This window comes from Simochromis diagramma, unplaced genomic scaffold, assembly GCF_900408965.1.
Source record: "Simochromis diagramma unplaced genomic scaffold, fSimDia1.1 OVJJ01000611.1, whole genome shotgun sequence".
In the NCBI taxonomy this organism is placed as follows: domain Eukaryota; kingdom Metazoa; phylum Chordata; class Actinopteri; order Cichliformes; family Cichlidae; genus Simochromis; species Simochromis diagramma.
Window position 1 is genome coordinate 403,099 of NW_024387175.1, and position 17,895 is coordinate 420,993.

The following is a 17,895-nucleotide window of genomic DNA, read 5'->3' on the forward strand; positions in this document are numbered from 1 at the left end:
ATATAATTTGTGCTAAAGAGCCATATTTCATGTGTCCCTTTGTGGCTTTAAAGACCTTGATGTGCAGTAGCACTGTCTTGTGAAGTTGCTGTAGACACTGTGGAGCTTTTATTGGAAGAAATTTTGTTGATGTGTTTTTCTTTAGTTAGTCAGAGCTTCATTCTTTCTCTTTTTTTTCAGATGGGTAAAGAGGAATCATCCAGTAGAAAGACTGTAGTCTGCTCTCCATGGCTGGGGGCAGTACAAGCAATAATGTGTATGTGGGTGTGATCATGGTGTTGAAGCAGTGGAGCCAGACAGACTGCCGATATCTAGAATTAATGAAAGCAATGCACTACCTAATCCACTCTAAACCATCAAATTTCTTTCAGTTCAGTCTTTCTATCTCCCTTGTCTCTCTGTGTAACCCTATGGTTAGTGAGAGAGGAGGTAACAAAACACCTCGGTAACTGCATAGATAAGGGATGGTCTGAGATGAATAAGTGTGAGGGCTGTGCAGAGGCAGAAGAAAAGAGCAAAGAGGACTTGAGATGGGAAGTGGTGAAGAGGAAGATAGTGGGTAGATGGCTTCACAGGCACCACCGAAAGCTTCTGATTGTCCCATGATAATTGTAAAAAGGTCAGTCCTCCTCCTCGCCCAGAATGCGGAGCAAAAGATATGTGCAAACACAGAGACACACATACGTATGAGTCTGCACACTCTGTCCTCTCCTGCTACCGTGCTCTTTAGGGTGACACAGCTGGCTTTGGAGAGTTCTGCGGATTAGCTCTTTAAATATCACGGCATTGTGATACAAAGATGGAAGACATGAAAGGAAGAAAGGCTGGATAAGTGCTGAAGACGGGAGCATTTGATGGTTGATCTTAGTCAGGAAGTCAGTGATCCTCAGGCTGGATAAAGGTTGTTCCTTGTGGCTAAGTTAGAGTCAGTAATAATGTTAAGGCTCATAATATTAAAAACAAAGCTTTTGCTAGATAGAAAATAAAGGTTAAAGCAACCAACATGCCAGAGTGGAATGGTGGTAGATACCAAAAAAGGTCTTCTTTGAGCTCCTTTTTTACACAGAGTGAATAAAACTCTGTGCCCCCCCCCCCCCCCCACACACACACACACACACACACACACACACACACACACACAAAACATCCTGTTGTTGTTTAATTCTGCCAGCTCTCTGTGCTCCAGAACAAGTGTCTGCAGTACATTAACATGTGCCATTTCTCAGTGGACGCAACATATTAAAATGAGATCACAGCAGCCAGGGAACAGCTGTTTATAGGACTATTCAATTTGTCTACTATTTTATAGTCATTCTGTCTCTGTGACATTTATGAAGGGATAATGCCATATGTCTTGGAGGGATACCTGCTCGCAAGGAAGCCTTGGGCGATAACTTGTAGCTTGAAGAGATAATTAAGACTGCCTGGCTAGACTAGTTTTGGTCATACACCCAACAATAATAACACTTACAAAGCTGCACTGAAAACTAAGCAAGAACATGCAGTTCAGCGAACAGAATTTGTAGTCTTAAGTGAATTGCTTAGCTGGTTGCTGTCAGATGGACAACAATCACAATATTTTTTTTTAAAAGATATTAATGGCTTGATTTATGTTATAAAGGTCAATGCAAATTCTAAACTGCTGACTCTTGCTCAAAAACTATAGTATGAGATCAATGCTGATTTAAATCAGCTGATTAAGCACGATCATGACTAGAGTGAGAAAGGAAAGATAAAAAACCCCCAGAAGAAAACAAAAATAAGGAACCAAAAGAGCAGCTGGAGACTAACACAGGAGCAATAATATTGACAGACTTGAAGGAATATGGGAAACATCCAAGACACCCCAGCATGCACGTAGACACACATGGATTTATTGCATAATCACTAACATTAGAAAAGAGCAAGTCAAAGTCAGTCCAGCTGTTATGCCTCATTTAGTGTGGGATGCACAAGCCAACGGAATGACTTTCGATCTACTTGTGGTTAGTGATTACGCCAATGATCTGAAGCACTGAGCACTGAAAGCTGAACCACATGCTGGCTCTGGACACCATTATTTGTCTAACTGTTGAAACAGCACGTCAAATGTTGGATACACAAGTGGACATCAGAGTTCAACAAGCTTGAACATTTCTGATTGTGGGGTCAGCAGCTGCTGGGGGACTCGGTTGCAGTGCCGACTAAATAAAATAAAAGTTCCAGCCGTGTGGAACGAGTATTACAAGACGACCTCATGAGATGAATGAATCACTCCCTGGCCTCTGCATTTTATGAAATACATTAGCATAGCATAGTAAGAGTTGCTGAATTTGCTAAAACAGTGCTGCTGTAGATCTGGTTGCATAAAAGGCTACAAGAAAATTACTGGCATGGGGATTTAGGCTATATTTAGGTTTATGTCTCTTTTTATGTGGTACTTTCTCAAATATTAATTGTACTTTGCACTGCACCTCCTTCTTTTTTTGATTCACAGAAGATCTGGTTTAATTGCTGAAAATAATGTAGTAGTGAGATTTAGGCCCAGAGCTTTTTGAGGTGGTTCTTTTGGACTAAATGCTTGCTAACAATAACAGTACATGTGCTATAAAAAAAACATAGCCACACTTTGGTCACATCAGATCAAACAGTCAAGGGTTTCGGATGTCACAATCCCAAATCATCTCTGAAAATGTTCATCCACACTTTTAATACAGCCCATCCAATAGAAACAGACAAGCAAATGTCCAGTTTAAAGAACTACTATCACTTTTTCACATAAGGTTTGGAAACGTTTTTCCTTAGTAAATTAAATCAGTGTCCTAAAAACACATTTTGTATTTGCTCAGGTTATATTTGTCTAATATTAACCCTTTCACGCATATTGGTCACTACAGTGGACAGTTATTCAAAGGCTGTTTTCTTGTATTTGTGTCAGTGTTGATGGTATACTTGCACATAAACCACTACACTGGACACTGATGTGTCACTCCACACCCTGCCACCCACTGGTCGTTTAATGTTACTATATATGTATGACATGTTTCATTGTAATTATTGTTATTTAACCCTTTCATGCATGAATTATGACAACCTCAATCAGGATTTTTTTCTCAAGTATATTTATTCATCTTTTCATGCTTAAAAATGAATAAAAATGATGAAAGAAAATCCTGATTGAGGTTGTCATAATTCATCCATGAAAGGGTTAAAATTTGTTTGACAATGTGAAACATTTAAGTGTGACAAATATGCCAAAATTAAGAAATCAGGAACGGAGAAAATCCTTTTTACAGCACTGTAGGCATACAATACTGATGCTGTTTATTTTCCAAAGTCTAAAAAGCTGTAGCCATAAATGCCCTTGATCACTGATTTGTCTCTGTTTGTACCAATCCTGTCTCTTTATTCTGCCACAAAGGAACAGACACTATCCATGGCAAGAACTAGAAAAATAAATTGCAGGTAGTACCTGCTTATTTTTTAAAGGGGCTATTCAGAAAAAAATACGGCACATGCTCCATCAATCACAGAGACAACACTTCTGATTTTACTTTCCTGATTCCTCTCTATTGTACCCACTGCTATATGAACTACAACGTTCAACAACACAAGGGGAAGTTAGGAAAAAATGTTTTTTAAAAGAATGTTCATATACATGTAATAACATATTGTATTTACAAACAAAATACCTCTTTTTTTAATCATATCACATATTTATTTGAACATGACGTATGCTGTTTGATTATCCTTTACAACTGTGTTGTTTCTGCTCACTATCTCACCCTTTTGCTCTCATCTTATTTTGTTCCACTGCTAGCTGTTCACTGTCATTTAAGTTGTTTAATGGTATCAGGGAAAGTGATGGTGAGCAAGTCAGAAGCATTATGTCAGGTGCTTCCTGATTCCCCATTACATGCAAGGTGTCCTTTAACATTGGTGCTCTGACGTTCCAGTCATGGGTACTTTGGCCACTGAGAAATAATGACCACATTTTTCAGATGTTAAAAACCCCATATGGGGGTTGTTTCCTTGTTGACCTTGGTTTTTATTTATTACTTGCTGGATAGGGTTCAGCCCTTAATTCTACTGCAAATATGCTTAGTTAGCTTTAAGCTCTAAAATCAATACACTCTTGGTTAGGGTCATAGTTTGAAGCAACCCTGCTGATTCACAAAATGATGAGTTGAGATCACGTTCACTTAACCCAAGGACACCTTAAGCGTAAATAAGCTGACTGAGTAAAAATTCAAAATACCAACAGAAATGGTTAAAAAAAGGAAATTATGAGGGCAGCATCTGAGGGTCACTCAATATCCCAAATTTCCCTTATTCCTGTGAGATTGAAGAAAACCTTAGATTATTTGTTATGACAGTGTTTTTAAAGGAAAAAGTTGTTAAACTTTTTAGAATGTCAAATATTTGCCATCAGAGAAAATATTCTGCCTCCTTCCATCCTTTAGTTATTAATTGGTATTATTAATGAAGTAAGCCGTTTCTATGGGCTTCGGACAGGGTTTTTTTTTACATTGTGGATTTCATCTTTAAAAAAACCCTACAAACTGTTTCCCCTCAGGGATTGCTATTAGATCTATATACATCTAAAGTGTACTTTTTCTTAGTTGTTGAAGTGGTGGAGAATTTCGCTTGAACTCTATGCACACTCCAAAAAACCCCAGCAGCGCAGAGCAGATGTAATTTAATATTAGTTATATAAGGTTCAAGTTCAAAGTCTGTCAAGTGTACATGATTAGATAAAACCTCTCCACAGGCTATGAGAAAGTGAATCAGGTAGGATTTTATATGAAATGTAAGATATTCTGAATCTAATATTAATCTGCATTTGTACAGTGAGAGAAATAATTAAATATCTTAATTTTAATGGATACAGACAAAAAAACCCCAAGGAAAACACGTGAAAGTTATGAATTGATTTGCATGTCATTGAATAAAATATAATATATATCACCTAGAAAAACACAACTTGTTGGCAAACACAGTAGGATGTTTCTTGTAGTTGGCCACCTCGTTTGCTCACATCTCAGGAGGGATTTTGGTCCACTCTCATCTTTACAGAAACTCTCTAAATCTTTCATATTTCTTGGCTTCTGTTTGGCAATTTAAAGCTCCAGCTTAGTCCACAGATTTTCTATGCGATTGACCTTGGAGGGCACTCCATGACCTTTATGTGTTTCTTTTTTAGCCACTCCTTTTGTGCCTTGCTGTAATGTTGTGGGTCATTGTCAAGCTAGAAAGCCCATCCATAACATATCTTTAGTGTTCTGGTCTAGAGAAAGATGTCCTTGTCTAAGATCTTATGATACATGGTCCCTCAATGCAGTGAACTCATCCTGCCCTTAGCAGAAAAACATCTCTAAAGCATCATGTTTCCACCTCTGTGCTTGACTGTAGGAACAGTGTTCTTGTGATGGTCTTGTAACCCATTCCAGCCTTGTGCAGGTCTACAATCTTGTCCCTGGCAGTCTTTGACAGCTCTTTGGTCTTGCCCATGATGGTGGAGAGGTTGGAGTGGAAGACGGGGCATCAAATACTTATTTCACTCAATGACATGCAAATCAGTTCATAACTTTTATCTAATGTGATTTTTTTCTGGATTTTTGTTGATATCCTCTCTCTCTAAAATATTAGAGACTGTTCGATTTCTTCTAAATGAGCAAACTTACATCTAGCAGGAGATCAAATAACACTGCAAATCTACATTCAATCACATACACACTCTTTTAAGTAGCTTAAGGAGCCATTAAACCTTCAATTCATAAAAGCACTGTCTTAGACTGGCCGATCAACCAAATTCTGTGTTTCATAAAAATCTAATTGGATTGGGGTGAAAAGCCCGCCCTTATATTACGATTCTTGTCATGTGCAGTGACCCTGCTTCCTGGTATCGCTCGTCTGAGCCCCGCGAGTCTGCCACTTTTTCATCCATGGCAAATTTACTTTGTCTGATCATTTGTTTTCCAATTACGACCCTGTCCCTGCTAGCAGAAAATTGTCAGCTTTGGTTATGTGAACCTGCTCTTGGGTCTGTAACCAGGGGCAATGTTTGAAGCTTGGAACATTTTCATACCCATTAAAAGATGAAGGTGGGGTGAATTATTATCCCGCAGAGCTGATTGGGTTTTGTGGGGGTTGCTGTAGGTTGCTGCTTGTAATGTCATTATAGTACCACAAACAAAGAGACATTGTCCTGTCCTCTTAGTAAACAACTAAAGTTAGAGTACAAAAAGAGTGGATAAAACTAGTAAAAGTTGAACAGTCGGATATTTGCAAATCAGAATCAAACGTACACCTAGTTAACCTGTATGCTGCATTCACTTGTTTGAGCACATCTCCGTTCATTATTTGACCAAAATTTCAAAGTAAATAAAAAGTCCCAGTATTTGTTCACAGTAACACATTCACTGTAATTGCCAGAAACCTACGCCTTCAGCACTGCAAGGCAATTTAGATGAAAGATGCTGAAGTGAACTTAAAGGAGAAGATTACACCCACACAGCAGGGAAATACAATAGATGAGCATAACAATGGCATCAACACTGAATGGGACTTTGAGAGGCAGAGCAAAGGACAAAATAGCAGGTAATGAAAGCAACAGAATCAATGTTTGGCCATAACCGTCGCATTAGCTGTGATGAATGAGACCGCCGTCAGAAACTCTGGAAGCCGGCACAGGACGTTCCAATGATCAAGCAGTGAATAATCGGACACGATGGATTCTGGGAAGGAGAGGCAATTTGCTGCCATGGATCCCAGAAGAGCAACATCAATTCACATATTGACCTTTAAAAATGCTGTTAATGGATGATATCTTCAGTTCATAGCTGGATGATAAGTTCTTCAGTAGACTATTGTGTGTGGTGAAATTGCACTGTGATGCATTTCATCCACTGACAGCCTGTAGCAGTTATCTGCGGTTGGGTTTCACATCTCACAGTAAGGAGGTTCAAAATGGAGAGGGCAGTTAAAAAACTCCAGCACTGGTGAAATGGATTGAGCTACAACATTAAATGTATCCAAGTACATGCTGTATACAACACTCCATCAACATTTACTGTCACTTTTTGGGTGACGGACAGCTGAGAAGCTCAGACATTCACAGCTTGATGAAAAAGCATGCAAAAATTCAACCCCCACATTCATGCAAGCAAACAAAGACACCATAGGAAATCCAATTGTGAGAACTCATTCTGCATGCATGTATAAAATAGACTCTTTAAACAAGAAAATTCTGTCAACCAGCTGTGGCTTTGAAAAAGCCAAACTGAGAGACTTGGCATTTTGATCGATAATAAACTCTCCTTTTTGCCCTTGATGCACAACTGCGTGTTTGTATTGCTCTTATTGTTTTATAAGCGATTCATAAAAGAAAAACAACTTAGGGATTTGAACAAGGCTTGAAAAGGCCAACCGTTACCCTGAAAAAGTGTGCAGCTGCTGTATAACAGCCAAGTGTGAACATCAGAATAAATGTTTTAATGAGACTGTTATCGCCAAGATTATTTCCTGGCTGTGATTTGCTTTTCTGAGACAGTGTGTAGATATAAATAGGCAGGAAAAACTACAGGCAGAGGAATTATGTTGCAAATGCTTAAGGGCATAATAAGACAAAGAAAATCATAATAAATACCTGAATTCGAGCGTTAAGTGGTAACTTTAGAAAGAAAATCAGTATTTTGATGTGACGTAAGCTAATATTCTGTCTTATCAGAGGTTTGCTGGTACTGTATGACAATAACAGAGCTAGTGCAGACGAAATATCATTTACCGCTTTTCACTGTAATTTTAAATATGACGCCCAAAGACATGTTAGTACAAGTGAGTTAGGACATCAAAGTAAACCCATCAGAGAAATAACAAAAACTTTAGGAGTGGCCAAATCAAGAATCTGCATTCTTAAAGAGAATGAATGCACTGGCCAGTTCAAGTGCATGATGACAAAATTATTTCAATGCTTAAGAAAAATAGCTTCCTAAAACAACCCAAGTGAGGATATATACAGGAAGTAGGTGTATCAAGGTCAAGGTCTACAATCAAGAGACACCTTCATGAATGGAAACAATGAGGGTTTCACAACAACATGCAAACCACTGATTACACTCTTTGGTCATGCAAAGAGTGTAGTAGAACTGGGCCACTAGTGTTCATTGATGTTGTGACTCCTGACAGATTGTACAATGCTGCCCACATTCAGCCAAATAATTCAAAAATGATTGCAAAAGCAACACAAGAGTTTCATGAGGAGGAGAAATGTGATAGTCTTCAATGGGCAAGTCAGTCACACCTGATTTTAACTCAACAGAGAATACCTTACAGTTAGTAAATACAAAACTGAATGCAGAGAGACCCACAAATAAGGAACAACTGAAAGTGGCTGCAGTAAAGGCCTGGCAGAGCATAACAAAGGAGGAAGCACAGCAGCTGGTGATATCCATGGGTTTTAAACTTCACACAGTCTCTGACTACAACATATTTTCATCCAAATAACAATATTTCTATTTGAAGCTATATTAGTTTGTCCTATAACTTATAGGACTATAAATAAAAATGACTTCAATTCAATTCAATTTCTAAACACAAAAGGCAATACTTTTATCAAACACCTTGAAGTAAAGCTGAAAGTCTGCATTTCAGTTTCAACTTGTTTCTTTGACTTAAAAATCGATTGTGGTGTGATCTGGGAGCACAAAATTTACTCCTGCTTTATCTGGTATTTCGTTTTCAGACATTTTGGCACATCCAAGGCCGTTATTAATTTGTTTTAAGCACCACAGCCATTTCCTGATATCTAAGTAGCATGTGCCATGTAATTGAACTAAGATGTTCCATGTTGAGATAATTAGTCAAGTTTTAAGCCACAAATCCAAAATTAGTTAAGAAATGTATGTATGGGTCTGACTATCAGCAGATATAGCTTCCCAGCGCCTACAGGGACCATTCACAATTCCAGTTAAAAAGGGGAGTAATGAACAGCTTAACATGACTGTGCATTGAGGCTGATACCTTTTCATCAGGCCTCTCAGCTAGAAAAAGTTGATGAGTTCACAGAATTGTTTCTACTGTAATCTCATGAGCCAAAAGCCTCGTACCCACAGGAAAACTTCAAAAAAACCTAGATTTAATAGGGAAAAATATCACCGTTTCTCACTCTTCCTGATTACCTCCTGCTCTCATCTTTGCAGCTGTCCCAATTAAAGAGAGACAACTTCACATTCTTTGAAGTGAAAAACTGCTTAAGATTTTTAAGTGCACTTAAGACTCAGCTGAAGTAAAACAAGGCATGCTGTTTCTCACGACATGTATTCCTGTAATTTCCTTTCCAGACACCATACAAAACAAATGCAATAGAAATGACTTATTGCATTAACATTTGTGTATGCTGCTTGTGAACTCTTGGACAAAGACTTCATTCGATATGTTCACGTTCTGCCTTGCAGCAGGAGCTTGTAGCTTACCTTGTACAATGAGGTAGACCTGTGAGGTCTTGGGCTGCTGCTTAGTCTGTATGGAGCAGGTGTACGAGCCTTCATCATACACATCCACCTAACACATTAAAACAGAATATTAGTTATTAGTGTAAAACAACATTTAATTGGTTGCGACAATGCTACTGGGAGAATGTGTACATTTTAAATAGATGATATCTTTTTCCTAGTAGCAAACGCATACAGTAAATACATTAAGACAAAAGCAAAAAAGAAACATGGGTGGTAGATGTTAATTTAAATGAACAGATAAATATTGGATTGTTGTATGTTAACATGTTTGAATGTTTAAACTACAGTTGTCCATTTTCTAAAAAATATAAGTGTACTGCTACGTTTATTGGCCAGACACTGTCCACCTCCACTGAGCGGACAATGAAATGTTGGTAATGTTGGCATGACTGTTTTCAACTGAATATGCACCCATATATTTAAAGATTAAAGCTTTCATTTATCTTGCTCTGATTGCAGTTTATATACACCGTGGTTTAGCTACACAGTACATGTCGATACCATGCACCTGAAAAAATGCACGCTAGAAATCCCATTTCCCGAAGTATATTTATATTGTTCTTTATCTGACATTAAATGTACAATATACCCACTAACAACAGTAAACTTAGTCATACGTTAATGTGTCAAATGCTTCATGCCCTGGAGGACGGGGCTGTGGCCCCCCCACACCCTCTAGCGGATCATTACATGAAGGAACCTTTTAAAAACAAGCCCGCTCATGCTCACAGGTGTACACACGGGTGCTCACAGACACAAACTACACCCTTTTTGGCTCCTACCTCAAAGCACACTGTGCGCTGTTGATCTTATGTGCTGCACAATAATGTTTAATATTTAGTATTTACTGTTATATTCCCATATATCATCGTGATGTTGTTTATTCTATTGTTCTCGTTTTCTTCTGCTTGTTTTCTTTTTTCTTTCTCAACAGGTGATCCAGGTGATTGATATATGTATTTTTTTTGTCTCTTCTCCGCTGTTTTCCCCCCCCTCTTCCTTTCTCCCTTTTCTTTTCCTGATTCAAGTCTGTCCCATATCTAGCAAGTGAAAATAAAAAATAAATAAAATAAACAATAAAAGGTGAATCAAATAGACCATTACGGCAAGGCTGGGATGGTCCATTTGGTAAAGTAAATCTGTTGGGCATCTTTCTTTGCCCATCAGAACAACAATAATTCTGATGGCAAAAGAGCCAAACGGGACAGGCAAAAAAAAAAAAAAAAAGTGTCAAATGATATCAAATGATGATGTTCTAAACATCATAATTAGGAAACATCAAAATGTAGTAAATTAAATATTTACAAAATTAGATGTTACTGTTGTGAAATTAAAATGAGGAGATTCTTAAAAAGGTCTTATGTGCAAGAATGCTTGTAGGCAGTTACTAGGCAACTTGATGCTGTCATAATTGTTAGGGTACCTGGGATGTTGAGTCAGTGTTTTGTGTTTTTGGTTGTTTGAGTCTTGTTTATTCATACTTGTTTTCTCTGTGTGAATTGTTTCCTAGTTGCATTTCTGTATTTGTAGTTCAGATTGTCTAGTTAGTTATTAGGTTCCTTTTCATGCCCTGGTCTCGCCTGCATGTCCTGTTTGTCTTGGTCTTGCCTCTGTGTGTCCTCTGTCAGGTCAGTCTAGTCTTCATGTTTATCTGCCTGTTTCCCTGGTCATGTCTCTGTGTGTCCGTCTCGTTCCTTGCTCTCTCGCCCTCTCTCTCCTCACTTTGTTCCCAGTGTTTCATCTGTCTCATACTTCCTGTTTTAGTTTGACAGTCTCTTGTCCGGTGCGTGTCATGTTCAGCTGTGCTTCCCCTGTCTCGTTAGTTAGATTATGTTCCCCCATGTGGTTTGTTCCTTTGTTTGACCTTGTGTGTATGTCTGCGTCTGGCCCGATCTACCTCATTCTTGCAGGTTTAGGAACTAAACCTGCCTAGTTCCTAGTTTCTTCCAGTTTGCTTTCATGTATTTTGTAATCAGCAATAAAGCTGTGTTTTGAGTTAGTCCTGCCACTAAGAGTCTGCATTTTGGGTCCTCAATCCTGCCTGCTTCATGACACATAATATTTCATATCGATAAGAACCTTCAGGAGCCTAAGATGGACCTGTTTTAGTTGCTCAACTCCTGATCATGTAGAGAGAGTTCAAAGGCATGCACACAGCCTGATACAGACTTTATGACAATACAGCAAGATTCAAATGAAAAGAGATTACCAAGATAAATAGTTATCCGAGTATATATTAGCCCTGAGAATGAGAAACCATGATGTATGACTGGTATTTTTGTTGTATTTTGCTGTTCCCCACAAGGCTTGAGTTCCCTCCTTCCTTATCCTGCTACTGTAATTGTGGAGCAGTCTGTGTGTCTGACTAATCCTTACTCCAAATTCCCTCAATCCCATCCAAACTTAAATCAGGGGCAGCCCCGGATTTAAGTTTGGATGGGAATTAGGGATTGAGAGATTTTGCATGTGGTGATTGTTATTGTTGTCTTTTGTAATTTCTCCTAAAAACAAAAAAGCAAGTCACTTCCCATGTCACAAAAACGCTGAGTCATTTTAAACTGACATCCTCTTTAATCTGAATTACACTTCACTCAAAGAAAGTATTTATGAAAGACCAAGAACTGCACACTGATTAACCACTATCAGAATTTTCTCATCAAACCAATAAAAACCAAACAAATATTTGTCACATAACTATGAGATTCCTTTTATTCATTTCATTTTTCATATATTTTGTTTATATATATTGTTGCTTTTAGTGAAAGTAGAAAAGGTTCCTGAACGATCCCTTCACTGAATATTTTTCTGCCTCTTAAATATAATTTTTGCTTTGTCATTGCAAACTCTGAAGTACTTTGTTTCGGCTTATTCATACTTTAAGTCTGTTTAAATGTGGTTACCATGACTATTTCACTTACTTATTACATTACATTTTATATATTATATTACATATTAAATGTCAATGCTGTTAGGTGACTTGAAAGTTGAATCATTAAAACAGGACATGAAATAGTGTTTGTAAGCCCCATTAAAGAAATGGATCGAGGAAAGCACTTACAAACAGTTGTGATATTGAAATGACTAAATAATAGTTGGTTTTTTTGTTGTTTGTTTTGAATGAAGTACAAAATGCTGGCATTAAGAAACTGTGAAAAAGTTGACAGACCATCAGTTTTATTCTAAGCTGAAATTGTTGCGGGGAAGGCATATGAACTTTATTGTAGTTTAATGTGTGCTTTTTTTCTCCCTTCAGATTCTAAAAATGTCAGATTTATGGCCACACCGCCAGTCACCCCTATCCATGTCCCCATAAAATAGCAGAGCAACTCTGTCTCATGCAAATTACTTTTAGATATTAGGAATGCAAAACAGCAAATATGTTTGGAAATAAATGTATTGGAGCCTAGGTTATGTTTTCCATTAACATAATGAGGAAATGTTGTGAATTAATGGACTTGGCAAAGTCCAAAATGTTGATTTCCTGAGTAAATCAACAAAATGTGTTTTATCCTATTATAATGCAATCTCATCATAAAAAAAAATTGTGATTTTGATGTGTCCATGGTTATGCACACCATTGTTGTCTTGGCTAAGCGACTTGAAGAACAGGGCAGGATGTGTTTACCTCATTGTCATTCAAACAACATTGCTTTTGTTGCCTAAAGCGAACCACACTCGGGACTCAGAATGCAAATGCCCGTCACTTATGCCAAATCTTGCACTTTGTATAACCTCTGCAGTTGTATGTAGCTTTGCTTTGCTTGCTCTCTATAGCCTTTCCAAATTTTACATTTGAGACTATATACACTACATGTTATGTTCTGCCCTTCTGTCATGCTGACAGTAATAAGGTAAGTTTAAAATAAACATTTCTATAGTATCTCCAATATAGAGCTGAATAAGTTGATAGAATAAGTAGATTTTTAATGCTTAGCCCCTTTACTCTGTCTTTGTTTTATGCTAAAATAAAATGAATTCCGGCTCCAGTTTCATATTTAGCTGGCAACCAAGTTTCCCGATATGTCAAACTACTTCTTCAGCACTAATTTATGCTAGGAAAGATTTTTTTTGAAGGGGATGTGAAAACACTCCTGCCTTCCCATCCTGTCACTGCTTATGTTTATACTTGTAAAAGCATGCAGACAGTGAAAAATCAAAAATTAAGAATGTAGTTTAAAAAAAGTCCCTCTGACTGAACCTGCTGCATAAATAAATGAATAAATGAATAGATTAATATTTAACGACATCTGCTGCTAAAAAAAGAATAAATTTAAGTCAAAGTGTGTGTGTAATAAGGTTGTGTTTCATGACTTGTCGAATAACATCCCTGAAACTAAAAAAAAAGAAATTCTCTTCCACATCTAAATGCAAATGACAACCCAACTCAGCTCTGGTTGAATCAGTTTTGCACAATAATTCAGTTCAGCTTTTAAATCTCTATTGTCAACATTACCTTTTGTATGCGCAGGCTGTACTCCAGCTGTCCTTTAGTGACCAGATCTACTCTGGGGTCCAGGGACCACTTGTCCTGGCCGGCAAAGATGATGTTGGATCTATTGAGCCAAGCCACCTTGGAGACTTTGTCATCAACATAACACCTGCAGCGAGAACAAAAACAGGTTAGGTGAGAAATAGCAAGACCCGGTTCTTCATTACGAGGGGAAACAAATGGATGCAACTTTTTTCCATTTCATGATATGTAATCCTATTAGGCAAAATGAAGTGTGGAGTTTTGTAGATAGGGAAAGCAAACAAATCACAGCAATTATGCAATCCAGTGAGTAGGCGGGGGTGTATGGAAGTCAAAGGTGGTTTGAGTAAGGTTTATACAAACAGTTGTGCTGAAATAATAAGCCAAGCTGGTTATGTTTTAATATAGTTCAGCACTGCTATGTTTGATACCACTGACTAACAAAGACTGTTAAGTTAAGCAGACACCTAAGGCCTCTACTAATTCCAATGTCTTGGAGTAAAAACCAAAGTGAACGACCATTTTTTCTCTTCTCCTCCCACACACCCCCTTGGTACAGCCTCCTGAACCCTTCACCTTCTTTACCACCCTTTTTCTCTGATGAATACATCTCCTTTAACAGTATGTTATTCCTGCGGATAAGAAGGGACACCGGTATCCTCTTGTTTACTTCTTGTTGCATGCTGTCAGCGCATTACACCAAGTAAGCTCAAGCTAAGACATCTTGCACGGGAGCGAAGGGAGCCGAGCGTCTTCCTAATGAATAAATGTAAATGTGAGAAGAAGTCGGAATCAATGAGAATGGATATCAGCTGTAATGCAAGCCGACAGTGAATGCGCCTCACATGCAAATTCCGGCAACTCGCCGAGCCTTGGCTGCGCACACCACTTTGGATTGTGTTGAGCTACAAGAGAGTAGCTTAGTGAAGCAGTGGAGTGAGGCTGTCTTTGGCAGGTGACCTCGGGTGAAGCACAAAAGTGTTGGTGCAGTCACCCTAGTCTGCTTCACAGCGGGAGCTGGATGTCAGATTTGTTGAAGGTTTGTACTCGCAGCTTTAATCCCTACTGATGTTCCTTCCCTTTGTGTGGAACCAAGATAACTCACTGTGTTTACTGACTCGCTTTGACAGCTATCTTCCTATTGCGTCACTCTAAAGTGTTCCTCCAGTTTTGTTTCAAGAGTTTTCAGTGTTCTAATTAAAAGAAGCAATTCAAAAGCTCGCTATGCTAATTCAGATACATTTTTCTGTAATCAAAGAAAGTTCTATGAACTGCCCCTTTCCAAAGCTAGCTAGAAGCCAGAGGGAACAAGGGGTACAGAACAGACAGAGTCATATTCAAATGCATAAAATATAAATCGTTTCAGTCCATTAGCCTCTCAAAACAAACCATGAAGGATGTGACAGTGTGGAGCTGTGTGCATGCAGCTTATATGTTAACACCATCATAAGCTTATATATAAGTTTTGATCTTTGTGGTTCTATATGTCCTGGAAGTAGCAATCAGACGATGGTTACACTGTCATATAGGGAGGGACACACTCAGTAAAGGTACTGAGGTAGCAATGATCAGTTGGTACCAAGGGCCCCAAAATGTGCCAAGGAAATATCAACTGCACCATGACACCACCACTACCAGCCTGAGGTGTTGATACAAGGCAGGGTGGATCCATTCTTTCACGTTGTTTGGATTAAATGCTGACTCTGCCATCTGAATGTTGCAACAGAAATCGAGATTAATCAACCAATCAGTGGCAACTCAATGCATTTGGGCTAAAAAGCAGTTCAAAAGGTGTACCTAATAAATGGCCGTTCTGTGTACGTGTGCATGCAAGTGTGTCGTGACAGTGCAACATCGTTGTTCACGTGTGACACCCAAAAGAACTGATCCTTTTGAGAGCATATGACATGTCTGTGCCTGCTCCTCAAAGTGCTTTCATGCAGTTAAATAAAAGACCTATAGTTCACTCGCTACTCAATTTCCCATGAAAGTACCATTTCTTTCTGACCACAATCACATTAGTATTGATGAAACTGTTTTGAAAGCTTTGTAAACTACCATTCACCAACTGGCAACTCTTGGGTGCACAAAATTGAAGCTGCACACCTGCCAAAAGCTGTCAACTTGACGCTGGCTTGAAAAGTGAATCTGCATTCATAGGCTCCCACATTAATATGCCAAAAAAAATTACAGCAGAAATAAACATGCTTGTTACCCACTACAAAAAACCCTTTGGTCTCTGCTGCCATTTTTCTCCTTTATAGTGATTGTAGAGACTGAAGTTTTTCTTTTAACCTTCTAATTATACTAGGGAGAAAAGGGTGTGGTCATGTCCAATGACAGGAGAATATAGACGCTGCAGCTGTAGCCTCTAGCTGTCTGCTGGGCAACACTTGGCTTGGTTTTCAGCTACTACACTGGATCTCTGTTTCATGTCTCTGGTGTTGGTTGCTTTTGATGCATTTTTTAATGCAGTTATCTGACAAATAAACTTGACTTTCAGTGTGGTTAATTATACTAAAATAGTATAGAGTCTCTTGTTCAAACATTGTCACACACATTCCAACATCACCCTAACAAAGTACTGACCACAGTCCTAGACCCTGCAGATGATGTCCTATTGGTTACATCCAGGAACTAGTCCAGGTGGGGCGGGTATTCAATCAAACAGGTAGTAAAGTACTAGTTTAATCCTGTGTAGTTTACTATTCCCCAACACTAATAATCAAAACCTTCTGGTGCTGTTTTTGAACCACACAATCTGCTGCTCTAGACGTTAATCGTCTACAGCTCCTCCACATTAGTGCAAGCTATGGACACACACTGACAAATTGCTTGCAGTGAAGCAATAAACTGCCCTGGCTGACTGAATGCTTGCATCTTGTTTCCTTGTACTGCACTTGTTTCCTCTCCTTCCTCATTACTGCTTGTCGCCTACTGTGAACGAGGAGGTGGGAAAAGAAAACGAGATGAAAAAGACAACCACACGAATGGACATGATGCTCGTTTAGAGTTACGCTTTAATGTCGTTTTCTCGATCACATTAAAGCGTAGCCTGTTACTGAACCCGAACTTTTTTACTGAATGCAGCTGTTAACATCAACATATATTAAAATCTACTTTTTGCTGTAGCGCTGACAAATCCACATTTTGTGTTTTCCTGTTGAGAGGAAAACCATCCTGACTGATGCCATGTGACTGATAAAAACTCCGTTCTCAGACTGCCAAATTGGTACTCATAATGTAATTATTATGTAAATGTTAGATAATTGGTGGTTTTGACATATGATTAAAAATTCACAGTGTGGGTTAGGGCAGCTATTTTAACAGAAATTAGCATCATAAAAAAGAAATGGAACTTTCTAAAAAAAAAACACAGCAGTGAAGTTGATAGAAACAGCTTTGCAGATTATATAAACACATGCAAGCACATGTAACAGTGCTGATAACTGAGTGCGCATACTTTAATTTAATAGACTCTCTCCCCTGTGCATTATCCAATTGTATAACCACTGTTACTGAAATATTCAATGTAAAATTGTGCACACAGAGGCAGTATTACACAACACTGTGCATGAAGTTTTTGTGCATTATTAAATTTTAAATCGAAAAAGTTAATTTTATTACTTCTCTTAAAAAAATTAAAAATTCACCCTTCCCCACACAGCATTAAATTACTTTATTAATTAATTAGTTAATAAATTTGGTTTCAGGTCTTACAAAATGAGTTCAACCCCCTACAATTGCACGCTGTGTTATTAAATTACATCAAAATAGATAGATAATTGATGTTTATATAGTCTTTGCAAACACACATGCTAAATGGGATAATTTACATAACAGCAGATGATCAATTGCAGAATGCATTGAAGACATTAAATGAGTTTCTACCTCCTCAGCCTTCCCCACTGTTACTTGATGTCTGGGTTT

At 38.2% G+C, this 17,895-nt stretch overlaps 1 protein-coding gene across 5 annotated transcripts in view; it reads right to left on the reverse strand.

Annotated features, from left to right (window-relative positions):
- LOC120744982 (limbic system associated membrane protein) overlaps positions 1–17,895 on the reverse strand; it is a 453,615-nt gene that overhangs the window by 57,595 nt on the left and 378,125 nt on the right. For all 5 annotated transcript variants that reach the window (XM_040049584.1, XM_040049586.1, XM_040049588.1 and 2 more), the window contains 2 exons: positions 13,948–14,092; positions 9,453–9,540 (listed from right to left, as the gene is read on the reverse strand). In XM_040049584.1, coding sequence (XP_039905518.1) covers positions 9,453–9,540; positions 13,948–14,092 — 233 coding nt within the window. The remainder of the gene's footprint in view (positions 1–9,452; positions 9,541–13,947; positions 14,093–17,895) is intronic.